The sequence below is a fragment of the Euwallacea similis genome, chromosome 5 (assembly GCF_039881205.1).
Source record: "Euwallacea similis isolate ESF13 chromosome 5, ESF131.1, whole genome shotgun sequence".
NCBI lineage: Eukaryota > Metazoa > Arthropoda > Insecta > Coleoptera > Curculionidae > Euwallacea > Euwallacea similis.
Window position 1 is genome coordinate 974,159 of NC_089613.1, and position 14,884 is coordinate 989,042.

At 35.9% G+C, this 14,884-nt stretch overlaps 5 protein-coding genes across 6 annotated transcripts; 2 read left to right on the top strand and 3 right to left on the bottom strand.

The window, feature by feature from the left end:
• Nucleotides 1-1,434: 1,434 nt before the first annotated feature.
• On the bottom strand, nucleotides 1,435-2,983 carry LOC136408849 (F-box/LRR-repeat protein 2-like). Its single transcript, XM_066390035.1, has 2 exons — nucleotides 2,611-2,983; nucleotides 1,435-2,455 (listed from the first exon to the last, which is right to left on the bottom strand). Exons 1-2 carry the CDS (start codon nucleotides 2,938-2,940, stop codon nucleotides 1,451-1,453), a joined length of 1,335 nt encoding a protein of 444 aa, XP_066246132.1. The 5' UTR covers nucleotides 2,941-2,983; the 3' UTR covers nucleotides 1,435-1,450.
• Nucleotides 2,984-3,785: 802 nt separating this feature from the next.
• LOC136408933 (acylamino-acid-releasing enzyme-like) lies at nucleotides 3,786-7,101 on the top strand. 2 transcript variants are annotated; one of them, XM_066390157.1, is made up of 13 exons: nucleotides 3,786-4,059; nucleotides 4,158-4,363; nucleotides 4,500-4,651; nucleotides 4,708-4,856; nucleotides 4,922-5,189; nucleotides 5,239-5,384; nucleotides 5,438-5,612; nucleotides 5,818-6,057; nucleotides 6,114-6,251; nucleotides 6,309-6,466; nucleotides 6,513-6,655; nucleotides 6,701-6,913; nucleotides 6,965-7,101. In XM_066390157.1, the coding sequence occupies exons 1-13, from the start codon at nucleotides 4,048-4,050 to the stop codon at nucleotides 7,068-7,070; spliced, it is 2,106 nt and encodes a 701-aa protein (XP_066246254.1). In that variant the 5' UTR covers nucleotides 3,786-4,047; the 3' UTR covers nucleotides 7,071-7,101. The 2 variants fall into 2 exon arrangements, with proteins under 2 accessions (XP_066246254.1, XP_066246255.1); XM_066390158.1 differs by having other exon boundaries at nucleotides 3,789-4,059; nucleotides 6,704-6,913.
• Nucleotides 7,102-7,428: 327 nt separating this feature from the next.
• Mrgn1 (Mahogunin ring finger 1) lies at nucleotides 7,429-10,802 on the top strand. The gene is made up of 9 exons (XM_066390573.1): nucleotides 7,429-7,669; nucleotides 7,727-7,845; nucleotides 7,903-8,159; nucleotides 8,215-8,402; nucleotides 8,452-8,603; nucleotides 8,987-9,226; nucleotides 9,297-9,513; nucleotides 9,567-9,908; nucleotides 9,966-10,802. Exons 1-9 carry the CDS (start codon nucleotides 7,579-7,581, stop codon nucleotides 10,211-10,213), a joined length of 1,854 nt encoding a protein of 617 aa, XP_066246670.1. The 5' UTR covers nucleotides 7,429-7,578; the 3' UTR covers nucleotides 10,214-10,802.
• Nucleotides 10,803-10,876: 74 nt separating this feature from the next.
• Nucleotides 10,877-12,026, bottom strand: Ttc1 (Tetratricopeptide repeat domain 1). Its single transcript, XM_066390576.1, has 3 exons — nucleotides 11,473-12,026; nucleotides 11,174-11,422; nucleotides 10,877-11,112 (listed from the first exon to the last, which is right to left on the bottom strand). Exons 1-3 carry the CDS (start codon nucleotides 11,894-11,896, stop codon nucleotides 10,988-10,990), a joined length of 798 nt encoding a protein of 265 aa, XP_066246673.1. The 5' UTR covers nucleotides 11,897-12,026; the 3' UTR covers nucleotides 10,877-10,987.
• A 1,091-nt stretch (nucleotides 12,027-13,117) lies between these two features.
• l(2)37Cc (prohibitin l(2)37Cc) lies at nucleotides 13,118-14,261 on the bottom strand. The gene is made up of 2 exons (XM_066390575.1): nucleotides 13,607-14,261; nucleotides 13,118-13,550 (listed from the first exon to the last, which is right to left on the bottom strand). Exons 1-2 carry the CDS (start codon nucleotides 14,168-14,170, stop codon nucleotides 13,284-13,286), a joined length of 831 nt encoding a protein of 276 aa, XP_066246672.1. The 5' UTR covers nucleotides 14,171-14,261; the 3' UTR covers nucleotides 13,118-13,283.
• Between the last annotated feature and the right edge of the window lie 623 nt (nucleotides 14,262-14,884).

Sequence of the window (14,884 nt, forward strand, 5' to 3'; positions counted from 1 at the left end):
ATTTATTTTAAAAATTTCCAGAGCGAAATAGAAAAATGTAGTAATGATGAAATTTACAGAAAATATAAATAATGGTATGCTCTCTTAGATGGACGATTTCACACAGAGCTGCTGTCTGTAGAAATGAAGTTTCAGACCTTTAAATATTGATGATAAAAAGATCCTCGCCTTAAATATGCAGAAAAATACGCCCTTTCACATAAAAACTCCCTAAAGAGGTGCTAATAGTAGATCGGAGATTTAATTCCTCCAAAAGAAAATACACATAGCTTCAAAAGTTCTACGTCACCAGATTTTTCTGTTTTAAAGTAATTTGCTACAAGATTTTTTTCTTACATTCATATCTATGGTTTATCGTTAACAACGATGCCCTTTTTGCATCGATGAAACAATATTTTACATATTTTTTCTTAAATAAAGAATTCGAGGTTTATTTTGATGATATGGGCTAGTACCATTTTAGGGTTCAACGCCAAACTATGAATTGCCAAGTGATATCACAAATTGATCGTGCAAGAATGTCGGCTCTAGAGGAAGAAGATTTGTTCTAAGCGAATAAGTGTTTTTCAACGCGACATCTCCTGCATATGGAGTCACTATTTAGAGACCAACTCTCTGCAAGATAGACTCAGGAGTGCCAACAAGAGCTGCTCAACTTGCCCACACCTCGTGTCCCTTTTGTGGGAGAAAGTGTTATGTTTTGGGCTGGTATAATCTAATTTTTAACAAATCAATGGCGATTGATAGATACATCAGGGACGTTCTGAAGCCATGTGTTAGACTATAGCGAGGGGCTGTTGATGACAGGTTAATCTTCTGAACGGCCATGCTCATCCTCATGGTACTATGGTAGTAAATGACTACCTAGGAAGTGAGGGAACCAACCGTTCAGATTGGCCTCTTTTGTTGCTTAACATGAACCCTATGGAACGTGCTTGGAATATGCTTTCCAGACCTGTGAACTCTCAAAGAAATCCTCCTAAAACCATCTAGGAGTTTATTATTGCTGTTGCAGAAAAATGGCAGCACATTCCTCAAGATCTTAAAGCTATCATTGTTTAAAGCACGCAACGACGTCTTCAAGCTTGCATCGATACCAGGGATGGAAATACACGTTGTTAATTTCTATTTTACTTTAGAAGTTGTTTTTATTGTTTAAAATTTAATAGTGAACTAATTGTGGTACAAACAAATTGATTTTTAATCAAAATTTATTAACAAATAAATGTTTCATTAATTTTTTGCACCACACAAAATGTCCAAGAATCAAGGTGATGCAAAACTTTTAAAGGTATGTATATATTTAAATTTTTTTCTCCGTAAAATTGATTATTTTACGGAGAAAAATAAATAAATTAATATTTCTTATTTAATTTTGAAAATTTGAATGAAACAATGTCGGATGGATCAAATCAAATTATCCCACATTTCATAAAATTTATTCTCAACCTCAAAAACAATTAAAATACAACAAATTCAAATTAATATTCGCGAAATAAATCACACACCTCAGATAATTAATCTCGATTTTCTCCACGTTCCACCCGTTTAAAGTCCCCAGCAAAGTCAGCCTTTCACAGTGATTCATCAGCAGAATCACTGAGTCGCTACTCAACTGCCTAGCTAAAGACAGCCATAGCTCCTCTAGCTGCCTCAGCTTCTGAGCTTTACACAACCTCTTCACATCGGCGTCCGTTAGCCCTATATCGTGCGATATTGCTACCCTTCGAAGTTGGGCGCAGTTTTCCAGCAACTCTATCACTAAGTCTTTTTTCACATCACAGTCAATCAGCTCTAGAACTCTGAGATTGCGCAAGTAGAGATCAGAGCCATATAAATGGCAGGATTTCATTGATAAATACTCAAGGGCTATGCTGATTGTATTGAGGTCTAGGGATAGGTTTTTGGCCTCTAATATTAATAAAGTGAGCTTTCTTGTGATTTTCAACGGGGATTTGCAGTTGTGAATGTGAGATATTCTTAGCTTTTTTAGAGAGCTCAGTTCTTGGACTAGTACATCCAGAGAATCTTCTAGAGGGTCTTCCAAAGAAAGCTCCTGAAGCTCTGGGCAAATGCTAATAATAGCAAGCATTCGCTCTGTGTTAGTATCACTATCACTAACGCACTTAAGCTTAGTTGCTGCTCTCAGCTGCAGCAATGCTTGAGCAGTTCCCTGGTAATTTCTAACTTCCCGCAAGTGTGGCAACCGCATTAGGATTTCTGATAGGGTTTGAACATTGCAAGATGCTCCAAGAACCAGTATCTGAAGAGATTTGTTTGTGAGGCACTTCCAGCCCTCCTGGGAGACGCATATGCTGCCGCTAATGTCCAGAAGCTCCAGATTTTGCAGGGTCTTTATTTCCTGCATCAGCAGGTCAGTAGCAAAATTAGGGATGATGAGGGATCTCAATAAGGGACACTTACTAATCAGGCTACGCAGGGATGGCTCCGAAATCTAAGAAAAAAATTGTTTGTTTGTTTGTGATTCTCAATAAAATTCCCCATTAACAATGAACAATCAATCATCGATAATAAACACTGTGGGGATTAATTTAGTTGTTATAATAGATTAATGGAAGGTTCGTGTTTTTTTTTACTATCAAGCGTTACCTGAGCTTCAGTTAGATTCAGATAGCAAACATTTTCCAAGCAATCTGCAAACTTCTCGTGGAACTTTGAGGACAAATTCCTGAAATCGAACTTTGGACAAGACGTCTGGAAAGCACAGAAACTGACCCACTTGCTGGTGGAATTTAACTGTGTCAAGTCCAAAATATCCAAGATAAGCTCTTCCTTTAACGTGCGAGGCAATCTGCTCAAATGCACTCTAAGACCCTCGATGCACTTATTTCCCGAGCACCTGATGATGTCCAAAGTGAGGGCGATAACCAGTTTCGAGCATAAAACACGTAAATTTTCAACAGGTTTCTTGGGAGACATGTTGATTGTGTCCCGCAAAAAAAGACAGAGATTTAGTCCGCGGGAATTTGACTTTTATTTTTAGACAGAGTAATGGCAAAATGCCAAGATACATATATTCCAGTTTATTGCTTTATTATTAATACTCATGCCAGTTGGGTTTGTCGGGATTTTCTGTTTGTTAATGCGGACTGAGTGTGTTCAGAAGTTTGTTTACTCATTTAATTTCAAAATAATGATCTGTTCGCGCCCCTTTTTGAGCCTCATTAATAATCTCCAATAGCCTCAATTTATGTATGATTTGTCTTCTACGTGGTACCATCTATCAGCACTTTGAACTAACACTCTAAGTTATTCAGGGGTTCCCAAAGGAAATTTTAATAGCGTACCATTCTCACTTACATCTTGCTTCTATATATGGCGCCGTAGAGTTACCAACAATAACACCTAGGGATACAGAAAATGTTAAAATGGTATCGTAAATAACCCGAGCTAACGCGAATTAACCTAAATTGAGAGTTTTTTTACAGTTTTAATTAAAGATGATCAAATTACTGATACATATAAAAGGAACTATAATTTTCGAACATGGACACATAGACAATCAGATTTAAGATTTCTTGACATCAAAATTTGAAATTTTCTGGATTTTATCGTAAGCTTTGTTGTTTGGGAGGTCTTTTGCTTTGAATCCACTTCGAAGATAATTAGTCAAAATTAGGTTAATTTAGTAGTCCGATTCCATTTTCCTTCGCCATAGTACGGTTCAGACAGTTTGGCAACGTTGCAACTTTCATTTTTTTTATTATAACAATTTAAATAAACTTCTAACCTCAACTTCTTTTTTCCTCCGTTGATTTGATTTTGCTATTTGTTAACAGATTAAGGGCTTGTCTTCCTTCAAGGTTTCAAATTGTGGGAAATTGAGTTAAATATCACACAAAACCGTCTAAATCATTGATATTCTGTTAGGTAAATTTGTTTATTACCTAGTTACACCGTTATCTTGATGGTTAACCAAATATTTGCAAATGATATGATTTTGTGTTTGTCACTGTCCTTTTACTACAGCTGCCCGTACTAAAGTAGGTAGTATTAGAGTACTAAAGACTTTGTGATAGAAACAATATGTCTACAAAGGTATGTGTGGTTTTGGCATTTCTATAAAAATATAAAATAAAGCATTGTGACCTTTCTTTCCATATTTTTTTGCTTCTTGAGAAACATTTCTTTTACAGCTAGATAAAATCGTGAAAACCTATAAATCCCTTGCTCAAATACCAAGCCTGATTGGTGCTCAAATCCAATCAGAAAATGTCATCCATACAACATGGTTGCAGAGAAATATTGAAAAAGGCTCAATGGCAAAATTTAGCCAAACAATATTGCTAAACAATAATCTAAAGAGCATTGAAAGTACTTTGCCTGTAGATGTAAGCTCAGAGTAAGTTATTTTGATTTAAAGCCATAATAATGTTTTGTTAAGCATGCCAGGGACAAAAAAGTTTCTCCTGGTGAAGTTGAATGAAACGTTAAATTTTGATGGTGAATGGAAACATGTAATAATCTGTAATTAATAGAGTTCTGTCAAAAGTGTCTGGGTCCCAGAAACTGAAAGCTGTGCTAAGGGAAAGCGACTCGAAACACTATCTGGAAATATGGAAAAATAGCAATTTAGTTAGGGTTGTTGATTTGGCAGCATTAGATGTGCATGGCAATGTTTATGCTGATGGTAACTCTACTATTTAATACTTAAAAGGCAAAATAAAAATTGGTGAATGTTCTTAGTTGAGTTTTCATCATTTGAATTCTCACCTGATGAAACAAAACTGCTGTATGTGGCTGAGAAAAAAAACCCTAAAAGTGAGCCATTTTATAAGAGGAAGAAACCAGAGGAGCCTAAAGATGGTGAAAATGCCACAAAGCCTGCTGTCAAGGTATCCAAGGATTTTTCGAGTAATTTGATTAATCAAATATCCATATATTAAATTATATTTAATAGGGTGAAGAGTATCTCTTTGAGCAAGACTGGGGTGAACAATTAGTGGCCAAAAAGAAATCAATCTTGATCCAATATGACATTGAGAATGACTCAGTAGAAATCCTCAAAGGATTGCCAGATAACATTTGTGTAGCCCAACCTCAATATTCCCCAGATGGCACTTATATCATTGGTGTTGCTTATTTCATTGAGCCCAGAAAACTTGGTCTGATTTATTGCACTAATAGGCCAAGTACTTTGTTTCAGTTAGATTTTGAAGGAAATTTTGGTTAGTCACAGATATTTGATTTAGTGAATATGAAAAGAAATTCTTTTAGTGGAGTTGCAATTTCAAAATAAGGCAGTAAAATCGCCGAGATTCACTCCAGATGGTGGTAGTGTCATTTGGTTGCAAAGAGAGGCTGGAGGTCCCCATATGTCCTGCATGCAGCTTGCTAAAGTTGCAGTACCTTTCACTGCTAAAGTTTGTTTGGCAAAAAAGTCGCTTAAGACTTATTCTTATTTTGGGGATTTTAGTCAGAAGCGGAAGTTGTGGTTGATACAATTCAATTGAAAAAAGAAATTGCAGGCAACAAGACCTTTTTTGGTATTTACAATACTGGGTTTCCCAAAAGGCTTTGGGCAAGCAAAAATGAGATTTTCCTCAATACCAATCAAAAGTATACTCTGAACTGCTATCTCATTAATATTGGTAATGTCTAGAAAATAAATATTGACTATGACGTGATTTTGGCGAAAAACCATTCATGTCGCAAATAAATTGTTAGTCGCATAAGTAAATGATGGTCATTTAAAAGAACCTCGCAGTGGATGTCGTAGTCAATACTAATTTCCAGGAATATATACCATTGAAAATTAAAGCGCAAATAAATATTAATATTTATTGTCTTAAACAGATTCGGGTAATATTAAAGAAATTGAATTCGATTCTGGAAGTCAGCAAATTTTGGATGTTAAAGGGGATATGGTATTGGCTTTAAGGCGTAATTTCCTAGTCCCCGATAGAGTTGTCTGTGGAAAGTTAATTAACGGACAAATATCAGAATGGTCAGAAATAACTTCCAAAGTGGAAGTGCCAGAAATACAGGATAGTAGTTATGAATATCTGGATTTGGTAGCCCCTAATGGTGCTTTCAGTATGTGGCTTATTTAAATGGGTATTTGTTGTGATTTGATTTTTTTGCATTTATAGCTGATTTTAATGCTATTTATTTGGGTCCAAGTTCTGGAAGTGTTAAAACTGTGCCTTTAATAGTGTGGCCTCATGGTGGCCCTCACGCAGCCTTTGCTAATTATTACTTCTTAGAAGAAGCGCTTTTCTTATCGCTAGGTAAGGTTTTTCTATCTCTTTAAAATGACGACTGAAGTGTTCTTTATCACTATGTAGGATACGCAATTCTGCTTGTAAACTATAGAGGCTCTATTGGGTCAGGGAATGAATCAATTAAGTATTTAGAGGGTAAAGTTGGGAGTGCAGATGTACGGGACTGCATTCAGGCCGTTGATTCTGTCCTTAAAGGACGACCTTGGATCAATCCTGATCAGGTAAAAAAATCTCTTAAAAAAACTTGGAAAATAACATTGTGTTTAGTTGTCCCTGTGTGGAGGCTCCCATGGTGGTTTTTTAGTCGCTCATTTAAGCGGTCAGTACCCTGACAGGTTTAAGTCTGTAGTCGCCAGAAACCCGGTATTCGATATCGCCTCCATGAGCATTATTTCCGATATTCCCGACTGGTGAGCTTTTTTTAAAATATCGAACAAAATAAAAATTCTGGTCAGCAGGTGTTATGCAGTAACGGGGCTGGCCTATACTCAAAAGGGCGAAATCGACAATGAAACGTTGTTAAAAATGCGTGAAGCGTCTCCGATAGTTCATGCTCATAAGGTGAAGGCGCCCACTCTTCTTCAAATTGGATCCAAGGATTTGCGGGTGCCCCCTCATCAAGGAAATGAATATTTTCTAAGATTGAAGGCTAATGGAGTGAAAGTTAGGTGGGTTTTGCTCGTTTTATTGGTGGGGGTTTTATTGATATCTTTCTTTAGAATGAATCTGTATGAAGACAATCATCCCTTGGGCTCCGTTCCCAACGAAATGGATAATGTTATCAATACAGTACTTTGGATAGAAGAACATTTGGGGCGGATGTGATGAATGTATTCATGTTTTTTTACCTTAAATGTAGTGCTATGCAATAAAAAATTGTTTCCATTGTCTATGTTACTCGGTCTTTAATTTTTAATTAAGATTTTACCATGATTTGTTTCGATTCATATCTAAAATGAGTTAAAGGATTCCTCGAAGTACAGTATTTTTAAGTCTTTAAGCGAAGTTCCCCTACATCATTTTCATCTTTAGTCTGATATAACATCTAATCGACCTTCCCCTAAAATTCATCAGAATTCCGCACTGCTAGGATCCCCCATCTATCTCACTTTCACTTGCTTAAAACAGATGAAACATCTATATTCGCTTTACTCCCAACTTCTCCCTCCAATAATGACCCCATAATCATTTCACAGCTGTTTTTGACGTTTATTTGTTATGAATGGTGAATGCAAATATTTCCTTTAATTTTTCCCAATAATAATTATAAAAATCTCCAAAAATATGTTATAAAATACCTCATTTGCGGTGCCATTTGTTCGAATAAATCGGGATGGGTGCCCTTCTGTCAACTAGACAGCGAAATGGGGTGGAAGAAGTGGACGTGGGCCCAAACCATGCCTACAAGTATCCACCCAGATCTGGTAAGGACTAATAATTTAAGTATTATTTTACCTATTGTACGTGAAAATACCTTTTAGGCAGCTACTTTGGCAACCATTTCATAATGGGGGGTGAGAGATTCGACACCCCGCAACCAGAGTCTTATTTATTTGGAGAAAATACTGACCTAAATTTCCTAGGTAGTCGCCCCACTCCCGTAAGTAAATTTCAGACTTCAAAGGCTATTTGTCCTCTAAAGTTTCAATTTCTCTAGTTTCCATATCCACCGCCCCAGCCCAATGAGCCTACCAAAACCTTAAAATGCCTAGTAAACATCAGGAAGGAATCTCTTCGATTTGTTAGAGCCTCAAATGAGTACAACAAATTAAACTCTGAGAAAGCAGATTTGTCTCAGTTGGAGTTGGGCACCAACTCATATTTTAATATAGAATTTACTTTTGACTGTGACGTTAGGTGTGCAATAACCATTCATTATTTTTGCATTGAGGAAATTACCCCTACGGGCGTATTGTATGAATTTTCTTCAGATTTTGAAGGCATATTTGTAAATCTTTTATGTATCTAGATATGTACCACGTGATGCTGCACTTTCTTCAGAAACTTTCCATTATAAGAAAGGGGCAAATCAGCAATTTTGCCAGCCCACTCACATGTTTAACCCAGCAAAATATACTGAGGGCGAGCTCCTTTATGATGTCGACAAGGAGATTATTCCTATAGTAATTTATTGTGTGGCTGAGGAGGGGCCTGAAGGTCAGTTTTCATCAATTAAAAAAGTTTAAACTAATTTAAAGTGTTGTAGATATGAGACAGTCCCATACAACTATAGCTACAGTTGAGAAAATTGCAGATGGTATTTTTCTGCTTAAGGCTTTAAAGCAGAAACTGTGGGTGGATGGCCTGTGCTATTTGTTGCAAGAAATTTATGGTATCGAAAATAAAAACTATGAAAAGGTATTGATAAAAGTACATTGTAATCCTATAAAAGATATTTGTTTGAATGTGGTAGACAAGGATGCAGCATGAAATGATAATTCTTGGACATACTATCCATCTACAATGCATAATTTCGGATGGAGGGTGGGTTCCTTTTAACTACCATATCTGCATAATTTTTTAAGAATTTTAAGAAAGTCATCTTCATTAAATTGGGGCCTGGCTAGGTAGTATTTAAATAAGTAGTTTTAGTAGTAAATTTCACTCTATAACGAGCATAGGTACCATTACCTAAAATATAATGTAAAATAGTCAGTAGAGGTATTAGTAGTTCAAGAATTATTATTTAATTACGGAAAATTTTGAAGTATTTTTTCTCCAAACATTCCTTAAATTTTTAGGCTTGTGGTGATGAAGATACTGAGGACAATGGCTCAGAATGTGTCATTTGTATGTGTGATGTTAGAGACACGTTAATTCTTCCTTGCAGACATTTATGCTTGTGCAACTCTTGCGCTGATTCACTGCGCTATCAAGCGAATAATTGCCCAATTTGCCGCGCCCCTTTTAGGGCTTTGCTGCAAATTAGGGCTCTACAAAAGGGCAGTGTACCCAGTCTCCCTCCAATTAGCCAGCCCGATGTAATTATACTTACATATTTAGTTACTACAAAACTATGGAAAACTTTGTTTCTCTCTAACCAAAATATAGGCAAACTGTGATAATATTCCACCTGGATATGAAGCTGTGTCCCTGATTGAAGCATTAAACGGGCCTTGCCAGCCCAGACAACCTCCAGCTGCCGTGCCGGACTTAGTAGAATCTCCGGAAAATGAAAATGCAGTTTTAGCTGCACGAGTTTTGAGCCGACAATCGCCGTCTTCAAAGAGAGGCAGTCAACCTACAACTCCTGAATATACAACTAAATGTAATAACGTTACTTATTATATAAAGATTTCTTTAGGGGCATTGTTTTTGCAGCTGTAGTGACAGTTCTGACCACCAGATCCGAAGATGACATGAGTGAAAAAAAGGAGACTCAGAAATGTCCTCTTCTGAAGGATGAGAAGGAGGTAGTAGTTCGATCAAGACAAAGACAGAGGGATTCGGTTAAACTGGTCAATGAAAAGGACAAAGATGAAGTTAGTGAGGACAGTGAGGCTGAGAAGTTGTCTCCATTGCTTCAAAAAGAGAGACCAAGTCTTACTAGGTCTACCACTTTAGCTTTGCACATGGAAGATGTGTTGGACCATATAGACGATCATGAGGAAGATTGTGAGGTCTCCCAGTTGAGTGTTAATAAGGGAAAGAATGGCAGATATGGTAAGCAATGAGAACTACTGAGATAGATTCTCTTAGGTTCTTTAGTGATTTTCACAGAAAGAGGTGACGAATCAGATTACTACACTCCAGAAGAGCCCTCCGTTATCGCCAACACTTTGTATGACTCCCAAACTATCGCCAACACTGCAAGCTCGGTGGATAGTACCCCCAATAAACTTCCTGGTACTCCACTAAGCATTAAGAGTAGTGCGGATAGTTACACAAGCGGGGGCAGCACTAAACAACTGCTTACACTCAACAAAAACTCCTCCTCTGGTGATGGAGATAGTTCAATGCAGATTTAGAGAAGAAAATTTGGTTGATTTCATGGCGGTTTTCCTGCTAATGGAATCAATGTAGTCACTATCCAAGCTTATTTGAGATTATCTTGTCTTTCTTTATTGTAACTTGCAATACTAAAAGTTTTTATTGAACTTTCAATACTTATTGCTTTTTCACTCCATCTAGATTATAATTTATGCTCTCTACTTCTCTCTTTTATCAACAAGGCATGATAATAATTTTTTTCAATATGTGACATTCCACAATATTCTTTGCTTTGAATATTGTTTATTAGAGCTTCAAATAGTTTTAAAATGATTTATTGTGCATATTTTACTTTTATTCCATTATAAGTACTTTTTAATTTAATGTGTATTATGATAATGTGGAAGGTTTGGGTTCAAGTGCGGCAAGTTTTAAGTCTGCTCTCTTATTTTTACAATATTTTCAAAATATAATAAAGTTTGAGAGTAGGAAGTCTTCAATCACTATGATAGATATAAGGATGTAAATGCAATACATTGTAGACTTATTTTAGAATTTTTTAAATACTCAATCAATGAAATTGTCCTCAATGAGGTAGTAAATTGTTTATTATAAATTATTATTTAAGGGGTGTTTGCTTTATCCTGCAACCTGCATATAAGCTCCTATGGTAAAGCTGTGATCCAATAAATACTAATAAATAATATAGATATAATAAGGTTTATTCCAGCCAAATACAAATATGACATTCAAATAATGAGGTGAAGAAATCAACTTATGGAATAAGATAAATAAATCTAAATTTAAATCTCTCACTGTGTGTTTTGCTTAAAATTCACAGAATATCCCCCCGTATTTGGATCTTGGGAAAACTGAAAACTATCTGTCGACAATCCAAAAGGACGTAAAATCACATTACCCAAATCCTTCAATTTTCCTAAAAAACAAAACATTCTCAATGATTACTCAGACTCATTAAAACCCTTTAAAGTACTCACCTAACATTTCAGTTTTTAATTTCTCATTTCTCTCATTTATAAGTGGAGGTAAGCGATGCTGAGCAGCAATTGCTTCAGGCCTCCTAGGATTAAACTCTAACACTTTGTTATAGTCTGCTAAACTCTCATCTAATTTATCAGACTCCTCATACAACTTGGCCCTCCTTAGATATGCCTTTTCATATGAGTTATCTAATTCTATTGCCTTGGTACAGTCTTCTATGGCACTCTCCTTTCTGTTCAGTTTGACTAAATAATTATTTCATAGAACTGACAATAAATTTAAAGAGGAAACAAACCTTTGCAAGCTGCTCGATTGGCATACAATCTTGACCTATCCATTCCAAACATTAATGGACATAGCTTCAAGCCTTCAGTGTAAGAATTGATTGATTCCATATATTGTTCCTTTTTAAATTCTTCATTTCCTTGATCCTTCAAGGCTAGTGTCTTTTTGTGTCGATCCAATTTTTCTTCTGAACTCAGTTTTGCTTCCAAACATTCCAGTTTCTTCTCATCGATATAGTCATCTGGGTGGTCCCCTAGGGACTGCTCAGATTCTGTTTGTGACTCTTCTGAATCGCTATTTTCAAGGTCTGATGGAGGGTTTTTGGTTTCATCTTGATTTGATGCTTCTTTATTGAGATCTAAACCTTTAATACTTTCTGTGACTTCATCGGAACTTGAGTGGTTCGAGACATTGGAATTTGCCTGACTGTCCATTTTCTTCCTGTCGCTGTTTTGTAGCGAATTGACCAGAAAATCGCAGTGAAAACTAAAATTTTCCAAAATGAGTCATTTAAATAAATACAAAGTACATAACCTTAAAAAAGTTTTTTGACACCTTAGACATAAGTTGTATCAAGTCAAATAGCTGAAATACACTTGACTTCATTTTTTTATTATCATTTTCACATTATTTCTTAATTTATTGTTTAAATACTGTTTTCTTGGTTCTAAACTTAATAAAACCTTTTTGTTCTTTAATGTTACTCAATTTAGGCACTAAAATTCTTTACAAAACACAAAAAAAAAAACATCCTAACCTAGTGTAAACTTTGTCAAAATTGAATTTTAACCTTAAACTTAAACACCTATGACATAACTTTCAATTTAACCTTACATTCACGTTACAAGTGGGGCTGTGGGGCTAAATTTATTACTACAGCCCCAAAGTTTTCGTTTAGAAACTTTAAAAATGGGAATTATTACGTAAGTAAAACAAGTTTCATAAATGACCCACTAACTCTAGAAAATGTCCCTGTTAAGCAGGGCCATCATATAAAAATATCCTGCAAAAAGTTTACTTTCCTAGTAAAGCAATTTTCTTAGTCAAAAGAGTTTTTCAGTTAAACTATAAATGCCCTGATTATCTGGAAAAAATTTATCAGATTTCTGTTAAGGCAATTTTTAGGTTTGCCGTTAAAGTTGGTTTAGCAGGAACTGCTATATACTATGTACGAGACCAGGGAATTTGGAATAGAAGTGAAGAAGCCATTGAAGCTTCTAAACGGCTCAGAACTGCTATTAACCCTTATTTACTTGACCTGCAAAACCAAATTCCTTTTGAGGTGTTGTTTTCATAATTTTCTTGTCAGTTTCAATAAAGTTATTATGGTTTTAGTTGCCAAATGTGCCAGAGAGTGAGAACATGTGTCAGCTAACTAAGGAATATTGGAATGTAGGTGTTAGAGCCACTTTCAGGTTTTTAGTACAATTGCCGGGCTGCTCCAGGGCACTTGTGAGAAAAGGAGCAGATTCCTTATTGGAGAACCCCGAAATTAAGAAGTTTGTAGACTCATTCTCAAGTGCTCCTGAGTCCCCTAAAGCGGCAGCCAACTGAATCAAAACATGTATTGTAGAATAAACTGTGAATTGTGTTCTAATAAATCTTCAACCAAATAAAACCAATTAGTGACTTAAACAAAAAAATGAATTGTACCCTTTAAGTATACATTTTATTATAAAATACCTTTAACAAACTCTGGCACTAAACTAAATCTTATTCACTATATAAAAATGAAGCTGAAGACAATAAAATAATGCCAATTTATCATCAGCTTTCATTAGTATTAAAGTCCAAACAGCACAATTTCTCCATTTAGTAAATTTAATTGCCAGGGGTAGGAACATTTAACAGCAAATTTTGCCCGCCTGGAAGGTAAGATACTTGTCTGGATCGGGATAATTGATAAGCAATATCTTCAGCTGCCTCTATTCGTCTCAGTTCAACTAAACCTTCTCCAGCATCTCCAAAAGCTTTTGCTAATAAAGTAGCAGCTTGTGCATCTCCTTCTGCAGAAATAACCGTGGCCTTTTTAGTTTGCTCTGCCTTCTCCACCAAAAACCTAGCTTTTTCTGCTTCTTGTTGCGCAACCTAATAAAGTGACAATTTGTATCTCTTGAAGCATATAAAAAGTTATAACATCTTACCTGTTTTAGCTCAACTGCCTGGGTAAACTCCCTACCAAAGGTTAAATGAGTAATGGAAATATCATCTAAAATTACCCCAAACTGTTCTGCTCTCTCTGTTAAGTCATCATTGACTTTCTGTGACACCAAATCTCTTTGTGTAATTAATTCACCAGCATCGAACTGTGCTACCACAGCTTTCAAGACTTCGGTAGTAATCGAGGGAAGTACTCTTTCCTCATAATCTTGACCTAACACAGTGTAAATCTTGGGTAGCTGATCAGGCACTGGTCTGAATAAGATACGAAGGGTTATATTCACGTTTTGCAGATCTTTGCTTCCAGTAACCACAGGGACGTTTCTGGGCCTGCTCCTCACATCAAATATGATGGGCCTTTGCACCCAGGGAACGAAAAAGTGTGTACCCTCACCGATTACCTGTTTTTTGACTCCGGCGAATCGGTCAAAAATGACGGCGCGATGTCCACCGTCCACGTTGTAGAGCGCCGAATTTATCACCCCTCCGGTTAAGGCTATGCCTAGACCGACTTGGCCTATGCGGTTGAAGAACTGGGACGCCGACATTTTACTTGTGGGGCCTTAGTTCGTGTAAAAATGTAAATGCAGTTGCACAAGTAGTAATTAGATAGGAAATTATTTTTTAGGTTAGAATTTTTGACATTGATTGAATTGTTGTATGTAAAGTGTGTAAAAAATGTAGACTAAAATAGAAAATTAAATGAAAAATTCTGCACTTTATGGTGACCGCTTAAAAATCACGTGCAGGTATATATTGGGTAAGATTAGTAGTTCATAAGAACTTTAATGCAAAAATATTTGGCCCCTTTTGCCAAACGATCTGATTTACAGCACTTTGGCAATTTATTAAATAATTTATCGCTGCTTCTCTTTGAAATATGAGGAATTTGATTGAACGCCAACTGTTTTGAGATAATTAAACTTAAAGGATAATAACAGAATGCATGAATATTAAAATAAAATAAGAAAACACGAAATTACGAAGTTCTGTACATATGTCCTAAAATCAATCAAATGTCAAATTAATTAAACGCGCATCGTGTGCTACACACATGAAATAGTTAGTCACTTGACTTTTCATTTATAACATGGTGCAGTTTTCACGAAACGTATAGTTTTCACATCTGACTAAAGATGGCATCTTTCTAGCTAATCCTATAATCTCTATTTTTTTAAATAAATTCACTACAGTCCTTATTTCAAATGAACAGAATACCAGCACTAAAGCCAAAAAATCCCATACAGTGCTCAATTCACGAT